Source organism: Branchiostoma belcheri, unplaced genomic scaffold (genome assembly GCF_001625305.1).
Source record: "Branchiostoma belcheri isolate BF01 breed outbred unplaced genomic scaffold, Haploidv18h27 scaffold196, whole genome shotgun sequence".
Lineage (NCBI taxonomy): Eukaryota > Metazoa > Chordata > Leptocardii > Amphioxiformes > Branchiostomatidae > Branchiostoma > Branchiostoma belcheri.
In genome coordinates this window covers 390,898-403,494 of record NW_017803446.1, presented here as the reverse complement: position 1 = coordinate 403,494, position 12,597 = coordinate 390,898, and the positions used below count along the sequence as shown (strand labels likewise).

General features: G+C 43.4%; 1 protein-coding gene across 1 annotated transcript; it reads right to left on the bottom strand.

Annotated features, from left to right (window-relative positions):
* Window positions 1-32: 32 nt before the first annotated feature.
* Window positions 33-5,779, bottom strand: LOC109468224 (asporin-like; the record flags this gene model as incomplete). The annotated part of the gene is given in 4 exon segments (XM_019766478.1): window positions 33-242; window positions 1,440-1,479; window positions 5,358-5,604; window positions 5,606-5,779. Coding segments are annotated over 4 exon segments (671 nt in total), but the record flags the coding sequence as incomplete, so codon positions are not given.
* Window positions 5,780-12,597: the final 6,818 nt, after the last annotated feature.

Sequence of the window (12,597 nt, the reverse complement as noted above, 5' to 3'; positions counted from 1 at the left end):
ACAAGTACATTGGAAGGCTTCGGCCAGCGAACCAGGCGGAGTCTATGCGCTGCAACTGGTTGTGCTGGAGGTTCAGCTTGAAAAGACGTTTCATGTCCACGAAGCATCCTGGGTCAATCTGGTCGATTCTGTTATTAGACAAAGTTAGGACGCCGAGCTCCTTCAAGCCTGTGAACCAGCTCTGTTTCACATGTGTCAACCTGTTGTAAATCCAGCCCCCAATGTTCCCAAGACACGAAAAACTCACTCAGAGTGTTGTCCTCTACGTATTCAATTTTCATCCTACAAACAACAGTAAAGTATACAGTGCAGATTGGTTTAAGATTGGTAGATTTTTGGTTGCTAGTACATGAAGTGGATATCCTCTTATTACTAGCTTTTCCGTGTCAAGAAGGCAGGGCACCGAAGAAACAGAACTGTTACTGGCCCTGAGAACAGCCTCTCCCTGTTCCTCACATAAGATACACACTCCTCGCTGTTCCCAATAATGGTTTTTCTGTGCGTAAGGTACACAATCAAGCCAACCTTTTCTCTTACACGGGGGCAGACAGGGATTCGCTAAGGAGATAGGGACAGTCACCAGGATCAGAAGAACCAACATTGTTTGAGTTTCTCAAAAATCCCCATGGCCAAAATGCTTCACCATCTTCCTTTCCATCAATTCCTGTGGCCTTTACTATTATTAAGTCCTACACTACTCGTTGCACAAAACTACATGATACACTAGAAATTATATACATTCAGAAACATATAATATACATGAGTACAGAAATTTCACAAAAAAGTGCCAAAACAATAAGACTACACTCGTTTCATATACTAATATACCACAAACCAAATTGAATATAACATTGCCATGACAAGTTTTTATAATTAGCAGCTATCCGTCAACCCCAATTGAACTACCTTCACCATGAAACACACAAGGAGCAGTGGCTGGACTGCAAACCAACCTGATCAGTACACCACAGCCATGACCATGTATCTTCCTGTCCAGAGAAAGCCCCCAGTTTACATGTCTGTGTGGTCACCTCAGAAAAAGTACGAGGTGTTGCGATTCCCATACTACGGCCCATCTATACTACATCTAACACCCAGACACGTGACCACACTACCCGTTGTAATATGGATAAGATAAGATATTTGAGAGGAATGATAAAAATTCTGGACAATGTCCGTGCTTAGGGGCAGTTGAGAACGTTTATTTCCTGACTCTTGGGTGTTGCCAACATGTATCTAGGACAATGGGAATGTTGACGTAGACACATGCCCAGCAGGCGTGATCATGAAGACAATGCTCCCCAGGCCGTACCCCCTCAGACGTACAACCAGAACTAGCCTTGCTATGCCATCCCATGCACTTGCACAACCGGTATCTTCTAGAACCAGTTCCACCGACCGGACCTTCATCCATACTGGAGTTCAGATATGGAACCAACTCCCTGAAACCGTTGTGGGTAACATCGACAACAACGGCCTGCAGTCGTTCAAAGTTAGAGTCCACCGACATCTCTTTCATTGTAATTGAGAACACATGGCAGCTGTGAGCCATTGATTGCCCACTAAACTGAATTCTTACCTTGTGTTTGTACATTCAGTGGGTATTGCTCACAGTCACTATAGCACATTATGAATATATTAAACCGTCGTCACAAAACTGCGGATCAGTTGCCATAAACTACACATTGAGACCGGTCGACATAACCGCACTCCTCTGGAACAACGTATTTGTCGATACTGCAATCTAGATAGAATAGAAGATGACTTCATTTTGTAGTAGAATGTAGTTTGTATAACAGTGCAAGAATTGAACTTTATAGACGGATAACATCGATGTTTCCCCACTTTACACACCTAAGTAATACAGCAAATTCACATTTTTAATGAATTTAGACAAACCCCCGATCCTTAAACTCGTATGTTCTTATCTTTTCAACATTACAGAGAAGCAAAGAGAAGTCTAAATTATGTAACAGACTGTGGTGCTAGTACTAGATTGATCTTGTTGTGTATATATTTGTGTATTCAAGTTAACCTTTGTACCTAACCCAGTGGGTATGTTTGTACAATAAAGGTCTTCATTCATTCATTAAAAAAGACGGGTTGTGTTTAGAGAACAGGTGGTGCAGGTGATGATGCCAATCAAGCGATGTGTACAGGGAAGGTACCTCAGGGCTGTGGAGAACCCTTGCTTCCTGACTCTCAACTAATTTCATCAAGACTATCGAGTATGGTAGTGCCCCAAGATAGCGCCCAAGGCTACCTCCTGTTTCCTGACTCTCACAGTCTCAGACATGATTATTAAATCGTGTACGGGACTTGTGTTTTATTAAATTGAACAAAGCTAGGGAAGTTGCTGACAATGCTTTTCTGGTACAGTGACATCTGTAGCTAGTTTGTTTGCTCATACATGTCAACCGCCGTAGTTAAGATGATTAGTAAATAGTCTACATGTGTTTTAATGATGAATGTCAGAATTTTTAAACAAAGCTAGGTAATTAATAGCAAAGTTCTTTGATCACAATCATTTATTTTTCACGAGTCGACGTTTCAATGACCGTCTGTCATCTTCATAAGGGCATTATTCTGACTGGGTTACTGTGCACTGACACTAGATGTTACTTGGTGCATAGTGCACTAAAGGTGTTACATAGTTCATAGTGCACTTAAGCTAGTTTTTCCTGTTTACAATACATGATTAAATGGTACCTAGTATGTATGTCACAAATACGCTACGTTCCGGAATGTATTGTAAACAGAAAAACTAGCTTAAGTGCAATAATGAACTATGGAACACCTTTAGTGCACTATGCACCAAGTAACATCTGGTGTCAGTGCACAGTAAACCAGTCAGAATTGCCCTGATGAAGATGACAGAAGGTCATCGAAACGTCGGCTTGAAAAAAAAATGGTTGTGATAGAAAGAACTTTGCTATCCAGCCAAAATGTTTTTAAAAAAATCGGGAGTGAATGGGAGGTTGGGCCATGGTTTGGGATTGGTTGGCTGGTGGTTTGGGAGTATTGGTATGGTTACCCGGTAATTGGCAGGCTAGGGCAGTCAAATCTGACTCAAATTTCACTTAAAGTCGATTCATTCCTTATCGAAAGGTAAGCGTGATCTTAATCTGGCCAGACTGCTCCCGAAGTTCAGCCAGCCTTGATTGTTTGTTGGTCGGGGTAAGGTTCTGAATGTGTTACATGGGCTTTACGCAGCTATAGGATGCGTATGTAGGGATTTTTTGTGGCGTTATATTGTTGTAGTTACCACCGAAAGAGTACTAGTAGGCATTTGGTATAGGCATATCAATCAATAGTTTGTGCTTATAAACCTGCATTTCCCCTCTGGTCTCTCAGTCACTGACGAAAACTAGTGGATACTAGCTGAAACGTCTGACGCTTTCAAAATCATATGCATCTGCTTGAGTAACTGCTTTTTGGCGTATTGTATTACTTGGATGTCTAACCTTCATTAACGTATAGGCATGTTGGCATGAATGTGCTGTTGTAGGTTATGTTTGCAAAATGTGCTTTGTGGTGATTCCCTTGCATCTTGCAAAAAGAGTGTTAAAAGGATCAAGGGAGCGATCTCCTTCGTGTTATGTTTTGGATTCCCTTCGCTAAGGTCTCCTTTGTCCGGTAGGCGTTTTGTGATATCGGTACCGACGGCTCTTTGCATGTTCTGCTTCGAGGCTCTTCCCCTATAGTATAGGCATTATTCTGAGCATCTGGCCGTTGCCTGTAAATGTTAGGATTCTCACATCCCTCCAAAGAGGAACTGTGTTTAGCATCTTCAATCATTCCATATGTAGGGAGAAGCCCGCCTTCCGTGGACTTGTGGCTAGGTGAAAAACTAGCACGGTTGGTCTGTTTATTTTGTCCAGTCGGCTTTTCCGCAGCACCGTAGAGAGGTATGGGTTTATTGGTACTGCCTAAAGCGAAACTGTCGGTGGTGTTGATAGAGTAAATGGTAGCAGGCAGTGAGGTACAGGGCACAACAAGAGAGTGACCGTACTGGTGTGTACAACTGTTAAGGTTGCCTTGGCTTGTCAAACCTGACAGGTCATACGTAGCGTTATCTGTGAATGATAAGTGTGTGGGTAGGGCAGGCAGTGGTCTCTGTGCGGCAGCTATGTCATCCGGTATCTCACAGTAAGTCAGCTGAATGGAAGTGAGGGCAGCAGGCAGTGACCTACAGGAGGCTGCGTCGTCTGGTATCACATCGTCTGGGGACGAGAGAACAGGCAGGGAAATGGACCTAGGGAAACCAGAGAGGACAGTACCTTCCTGTGGACCTACGTGGTCTCCACCATGATCAATGTTTGCCTGTAAGCACCAGTTCTGCCACTTTGGTTGGCACTTCTTCATCAAAACCCCTATCAGAAACGTCGAGAACAAGATTACCGCCACTACGCTAAAAATCGGGATCAGGATGGACTTCAAATTCGGAGCTGAAAGATGTTGATCCGGAGTAGTCTGGACGGTGCTGGTTGATGGTGTGGACATGAGCGATTTTGTGGCATGGCCCCACGCCGTCTGCAAGTCGCTCTGTTCAGTACTTGGTCTGCTCCTTGGATTAGACGTTTGATCTAGGTCTATACTGGTGTTGCGCACCGGGCATTTACCGTGAGTTTTCTTTTGGACTGAGGGGATATCAAGAAATAACGGAGATGGGTTCTGTTTAGAGAGCAGAATGCAGGTAATATGTGTGGCGTGGTCAGTGTTTGTATTAACCGCGTTGTTTGGACTTCCTCTTTGGTCTGTACTGCTGACTAAAGCCCTATCTTCTTCGTTGATAACCATGATGACAATGCCTGTTTTGCTGCCTGCGCGCATAGAAGACAGCTGCAAGCTTGAGCCATCTCTCAACGCCACTGTAACACCAAGATCATGCCCCCAAATCTGTCTGCATTTGTCCGGCGAGTAATGGCTTTCCTCTTTGAGTGGAAAGCTATTAGTAGGAATTACAACGAAGGATTTTCTAACAGGCATCCGGCTACACAGTTTGGTACGATAGCTTTTGGATATGGGGCGCGGCACGATCTCTGGATCTTCAGAATCATAAGTCCAACCAAAAGACCTTTTAATTCCTTTGTCATCGATTTTGACACAGAATAGAAAGTTGTGCACTTCGACAAGTATTTGCTGTTCTCTTGTTGTTCTGCTGTATTCGATGTCAAGGCTCCATGTCATTCTGTGCAGCATTGCATCATGTACTGCAATCAAACTATTGCCACTGATATGGAGGTTTGACAAACCTCGTGAGACCCTTAACTCCAGACAAGACAGACCATTGCCCCGCAAACCCAATTCAAAGATACGGATTTTTTCAAGTGCTTTAGGAGGAATGTTCCTTATTCTGTTATACCCCAAGAATAGAAACGACAGATAGACTCGGCCAGCGAACCAAACTGGGTCTACGGCCCGCAGCAGATTGTGCTCAAGATTCAGATTGAGAAGGCTTTTCAACTGCTCGAAGCACCCTGCATCAATCTGTGCTATTCTGTTATTGGACAAGGTCAGGAAGTTGAGCTTCACCAACCCCGTGAACCAGCTCTTTCTGACGCGAGTCAACCTGTTGAAGTCCAGACCCAACGTGTGGAGCTTTAGAAAACTCACTCAAGGCGTTTTCCACTATATCCTGGATCTCATCCTCTAACAGATATAACATTTCCACTTCAGAACGGTTAGGGACTGGTAGCGTCTTTGCCGATAGCACACGGAATGGGTAGCCTTGTATTGCCAGTTTTCGCGTGTCGTACAAGCAGGGTACAGCAGGCATAGGAGTAACCCTCACAACTGCGCCTTCCAGGTGCTTACATAGGATGCACACACCTGCAGATTGCCATGATGGGGTCTTACATTCATCCCATCTTTCTCTCTTACACGGGGGTAGGCAGGGGTTTGCTAAAGAGATGGGGACAGCTACCAGCATAAGAAGAAACAACATTGCTTTTAGGAATTCTTTCACGGTGTTTTAAGTCTTATCCATGTGAACTCTCGTGATCAAGAAACACACAAAAAGTTTTAAAAGGACTAACCTGATACTAGTACCTTGTGTGCAGGATGACTAACCTGATACTAGTACCTTGTGTGCAGGATGACTAACCTGATACCAGTACCTTGTGTGCAGGATGACTAACCTGATACTAGTACCTCGTGTGCAGGATGACTAACCTGATACTAGTACCTTGTGTGCAGGATGACTAACCTGATACTAGTACCTTGTGTGCAGGATGACTAACCTGATACTAGTACCTTGTGTGCAGGATGAAGTGCCTCCAACTCACATGGTGCAGCGGTGACTGTTTTGTTCAAACAAAATCTGAAGCCTGGAAATGACGTGGGGAAAACAGTCATTAACAGTTGATTATGTAAATTAAGAATAATTTGCATAAATAATGATAAATTGATGTAATTCAGCAATGATGGCTACCTGAAGTGAAGGTGAACATCATTAAACAAAACTTATTCAAATAAGGACACCATTTGCATAATTTATGAGGAAATGCTAGAATGGCATTTTTGTTAAGATAAGACTGTCTGGTGGAGAATATGATCAACTGATATCATTCATGGAAATGAGGATCCTATGTGCATATTCTGGGGGTATATATATTCAGTCATAAAGATTAAAGTCACATTTGGCGAGGGTATGTGATCGTGGAACTCTAGTTACCTCCATGATATGAAATGTCATGAAGGTTATATTTTCAGTTGCGTTTATCTGTCTGTTGGTCAACAAGGTAACTCAAGAGCGCCTGTATGGATTGGTTTCATACTTAATGGGTTGGTAGGATGTGGCGAAAACTGAAAATGATGAGATTTTGGGCCCCTTAGTGGCTTCCCTTGGTACTGCAGCGCAACTTCCGCTTTTGATATTTCGAGATCTGGACATGCTAGGGTCAAGAATTTTGAATGGTACGTGGCTCTGGTCTTCGGGAAGAAGTCACATGAGTTTGGGACCCCTAGCAGCTTGTTCTGGATCTGCAGAATGGTTTGCTTGAAAATCTCCGAGACAGGATAATTCAACAACGGATCCCTCTCTTTTTTTAAACATGGAAACATTAAACTGCATACTTTGTGCTAATACCAGGGGCGTCCAGGGACTTGCATAACACCAGACATGTAAAAGTGTCCTGAAAGGGAATTTTATTTGTGGTAAAGATAAAGGAGTGGACCAGTCTAACAGCCAGACTGGCAGAAGACCGCAGGCAGTAGACGACCTTGGCCAAAGAACATGCTGCCCCGACGGTTGACTAAGCTATGGGAGAGAGTGAGAGTGAGTGAGTGAGTGAGTGAGTGAGTGAGTGAGTGAGTGAGTGAGTGAGTGAGTGAGTGAGAAAGATAAAGGAAACAGAGGGCTCTTCTTCTAGCGACGTGGAGTTTATGCCTCAAGGCTGTGGAGTAGACGTTTACGGAAGTAGTGTCCCAAGATTGTGCCCAAGGCTGCTTCTTGTTTCCCGAGTCCCAGACATATTAGAACTCTTCTGCGCTACCGAAGTAGTGAGGTGATTAAATGACGCACGAAGCGTGGGCTGTGTTTCGAGATGAATGACATTTTTGACACAGATACGAGACCATTGCCATGCACCACATTTTGGCGACGTCTCAGGGATGAGCCTAATACGGTATTGTGTGCAGTTTGCAAGAATTCTAGGAATACTATACACAGGCATCTTGTCCATAGGAATGGAATGTCCACAGGCATGTCTCTGACTCGTATCTATGCCCACATTCCTGGAAACCCTTGGTAAAGTCCTCCGTGCCCCAGATGGCCCTACTTTCTGTCACCCCAGGGCTCGTTCACTATACACTGTCTCAGGGGAGGAGTGCACTGTATCTGTCTAGAATTAACAGGTACCAAGTCTTCCTCAAAATGATGAAATGATGGCAGTGCCATGCAAACAATAACCATAACAGCAACCGGCGTCACCATGGCAAAGTATGTTTTCATTGCCAGTCTTGTTACATTTTCCACTCCTATTTTTCTGCTTTGTTAATAAATATCTGATGCTTCAAAGTGACTTCTAAAAGTTAGGCATCCAGGTAAAATGTACTTTAAAAACATCGGAGAAAATACGGAGATACTTTCAGACGTTTCGGACATCCACCACTCTTCAGCGTCACTGTAATGAGTTCTTGAGCTCCGGCAAGACTGTCATTCTAGTGCTACTGACGAAGAGTTGCCCAAAGCGTCAAACATAAATTCCTGTTTTGTCCAGTAGTAGAGTTCGGATTGCCTTTTGAGTTACATGTATCAGTAGTTTGCAACATGCAATCCGTCAGTGACAGTTCTCCTCAAAGATGTCAGTATGAGATAGGATTCATTCAGCTTACTACATTTGATTTAAAAGATTTACCAGAATTAAAAATGCATTTTGGAAATCCAGTTTGGCCGCCATGAAACTGAACTAGACGCCTTTAAAATGTATTCCGTGAATCAGTATTGTATTGGAATATGTGATCATCACCTATTTCATAGTAGCCTGGGTGCCATCCTCTGTAGTTTTTTCCCGACCCGCTCCCTATATAATGTCGCTGGGCACCACATTAGGGAGCGGGCGAAAACTACAGAGGATGGCACCCAGGCTAGTTTCATATAGCTAGATAGAAAAACCTGTGGTAGCTATTGCCTGCTAGCTTTACGGAGCTGAAGATAGTATATATTATGGAAACGCCTTGTCCGAGATTTGTGAATTTGTAGTTTTATGCTTAAATGCGGTTTAGTCTGCTCTGTGACAATCTGTATCTGTATAGCCGGTATAACCGCCTTTCGGCGTAACACACCAGCTTAGAAGCTGTGCAAAAAGGTAGCATGGTTAAACAGAATAGAATACCGTAAATAATTTCATCAGGTTGGTAAACGAATGAATAGCAAAGATAACGTTTCGATGACCGTCTGTCATCTTCATCAGGGCAATTCTGACTGGTTTACTGTGCACCGACGCTAGATGTTACTTGGTGCATAGTGCACTAAAGGTGTTACATTGTTCACAGTGCACTGTTACTTGTTTCACAGTGCACTTAAGCTAGTTTTTACTGTTAACAATCCGTTTCCGAACATAGTGCAGTTGTGACATACAGTTTGTACATATTGTGACATCAGTGCACAGTAAACCGGTCAGAATTGCCCTGATGAAGATGGCAGACGGTCATCGAAACGTCGGCTTGAAAAATAAATGGTTGTGATAAAAAGAACTTTTCTATTCAGAATAGAGTACCACTTATTAAGTACCACTGGTAAGGTCATCCTGAAAAAGCCTTTAAAGTCATCCATTGCGATTTCAGGCCGGCATTACTGGATATTCGAAGTCGATTTTTTAAATAATTCTCACGTAGCTTGTTTCTAGGATATTTCAAACACTTATGAAATGATGAGGAAACGGCGGTATATGTCGGACAGATTTCCTCATTCAAGATATTTTGTTTTGTTTTCCCACACTGAAATTGCATTGGATGCCTTAAGTTTCAATAAGAGTTGACACTGACCTGGCAATCTTTCTCAACAGTGTGATTTAGACGACTGGATGTTGACAGAACATCGGCAGTAAAGTTTAAGGTTCTCTTCTCACCATGGCGGTGTGTCATCTCCGACTGGCTGTTCTGTTCATATCATATCTTATCTTATCACAGTCCTTGGATGTCTGGAGACAGTATACGACATTCTATTGGTGGAACAAAAATGTCGCATTAAAATAAAGGCCTTGCAAAAGGCACTCTATTGGTGGAGAATGTTCAGACAAGGTCTTGGAGTCTGTGGCAATTTTTTGTTTGTTCTAACACATAGACTAATTTCCATGTACGTGTACGTGTGTTACCTGTCAGCCCTGGGGAGAAGAAGTTGAACTTGTGGTAATGACATCCCGTGCAATTTTCACGGCGGCAAAATATTCAGGATGAGTGAGGTTGTCTGATATTGACATTTACATCGCTCACAGATATCAGTATGCTATGGGATAGAGTTGATTTCACTTTAAGTTACTAGACTAAAACATGAGCAGAAAACTGAGTTTGAAAATCCAGCTTCCATCCTCTGTTAAATATGAGGATGCAGTTTTCTTTCCATGAATAGCATACAGTTACAGTTTTGTATTCATGTATTATGCACTAACTTCAGTCACTTTATTACTTCAGTCACTTCTTCCATAACACAAGCGCTATCTAACATCCAAAATTCGTGACGCCTTGTATTCACAAGATACAGTATGTGTGGCCCCAAAACACTAAATGTGTGGTACCCCAGTATGGTGCCCCAAGTACATGTATGGTGCCCCAGTATAGTGTCCCAGTATAGTGTCCCAGTATGGTGCCCCAGTATAGTGCCCAGTATGGTGCCTCAAGTACTAGTACAGTGTCCAGCATAGTGCCCTAGCATAGTGCCCCCAGTGTAGTGTCCCAGTGTAGTGCCCCAGTATAGTGTCCCAGTGTAGTGCCCCAGTAAAGTGCCCCAGTGTAGTGCCCCAGTATAGTGTCCCAGTGTAGTGCCTCAGTAAAGTGTCCCAGTGTAGTGCCCCAGTATAGTGTCCCAGTGTAGTGCCCCAGTATAGTGTCCCAGGGTAGTGCCCCAGTGTAGTGCCCCAGTATAGTGTCCCAGTGTAGTGCCCCAGTATAGTGTCCCAGTATAGTGCCCAGTATAGTGCCCCAGTATAGTGCCCAGTATAGCGCCCCAGTACAGTGCCCCAGTATAGTGTCCCAGGGTAGTGCCCCAGGGTAGTGCCCAGTGTAGTGCCCAGTATAGTGCCCCAGTATAGTGCCCAGTATAGTGCCCCAGTATAGTGCCCAGTATAGCGCCCCAGTACAGTGCCCCCGGCTGCCTCTTACTCCCCGACCCTTCCTTCACCCTTCAATTCCACTAGTAATGCCTGCAGTAGTTTCATGGAGGTGAATGACATTTTTGTCAGGGATACGACACCATAGCAATGCAGTACATATACAGTTTTACTTGATATCGATGAATAACAATGTTGTTTTTTTACATTGGCGTACGCGTCAACCACGGCTTTGAAAATATTGCTTCAAGATCACTTCTGATGTGTATTGTTGTATCAAATGGATGTAATAATAAGGCCACACTGACTTAATTTTATGGATGACATCCTCTGAAGACTCCCAAACGAGTGCGCACGGGCGAATAGATGGCGACTTTTACGGCTTGCCGGCACATGCTGGCATTTATGAGTTCTTGAGTCTTGGTAGCCCGAGCGAGTGCCATCCTCCATTTATTATAACCGCTGGTGATTTAGAACGGGCGAAAATCAATGCGCGCGGATGTCATCCATAAAATCACATCAGTGTGGCCTAAGATATCCGTTTATTTTGTCTGTTTTTGTAGTTAATAATGGCACCAGGATAGGTATAAGATATATAATATCCATATATAATAGAAATGCCTTACTTGCTTCCTGGCACATCTAGACTAATTTCCAAAGACGTGTATATATACCTGGCAGCCCTTTTACATAAGAGATATACATGTACGTGCCTTGATTTCAAAAGTAAATTTCCCGTGGGTGAAAATGAAATAGCGTTTTGGAACCAGTGATGAGATGTATATATTGATAAAGGACATTTCTAATCATAACTTGTTGTTTTCCATGTGCAATAAAAAAAATAACTTGGCCTTGTCTAGGCAGTGAAGCTAATTTCAAGAACGTACATGTAACTAAAGGTGGCAAGATGGTCTTGTGGTAAGAGTTGTTGACTTAGAATCTACAGGTTTTGGGTTCGAATCCCTGGCAGCTGCTGGCTCGAAAGTTGTTCCGTTCATGGAAGGGCACTTTACACCTCGATCACTCTTTGAAATGAGTACCTGGCTTCGGTTAGGGATGCACCTCGTGTATAATACATACTAGTATTTTAATCACATACGCATTCCACGCACTGCAATCGTCACAATGTAGGGGCTGTCCGGGCAACCTCCGTGGAGGAACTCTGCAATTTAAAGCTATTCATGGAATTATTTACTCGTTCGAGCTATACTCAGAAGTGCGCGGTAAAAATTGACGAAAAGGTTGCGAAGGTCCAGGCTTGAGCTCACATTTCTCCTAGTCTGCCGCAAAATGACATTAACTACATAATAAAATGGATTTAAACTGACAGGTAATAAGTGGTGTTTTGGGGGGTGTATACACATACTCTGAAAAGCCGCTGTGCGATGTACATACGAGGGGTGTTCAAAAAGTTCTCGGCCTCACCTAGAAAACGTCATGGCAGTAAAATTTTTCTTACACTATTTTTTAATATAGTCCTCTCTAACTGCAATGCACTTGGTCCAGTGATATTCCAGCTTTTTTTCCCATTGTGGAAGAAGGTTGCATCTGGACCCCCCAGATTGGCCTATACCGCATAGATGACGTCATCATTACCATCAAAACGTTGACCACATAAGTGAAACTTGAGTTTAGGAAACAGGTAGAAGTCCAAGGGTGCTAGTTCAGGTGAATTGGAAGGGTGGGGTTAGACTGCAAACCCAAATTCGTTTGCTGCTGTCACTGACCCCTGTGCTGTGTGGACAGGTGCATTTTCATCACGACAGCTCGGTGCTTTCCTCTCCTTTTCTCTTTGATCGTTGTCCTCAACTGTCGCAATTCTGTTGAA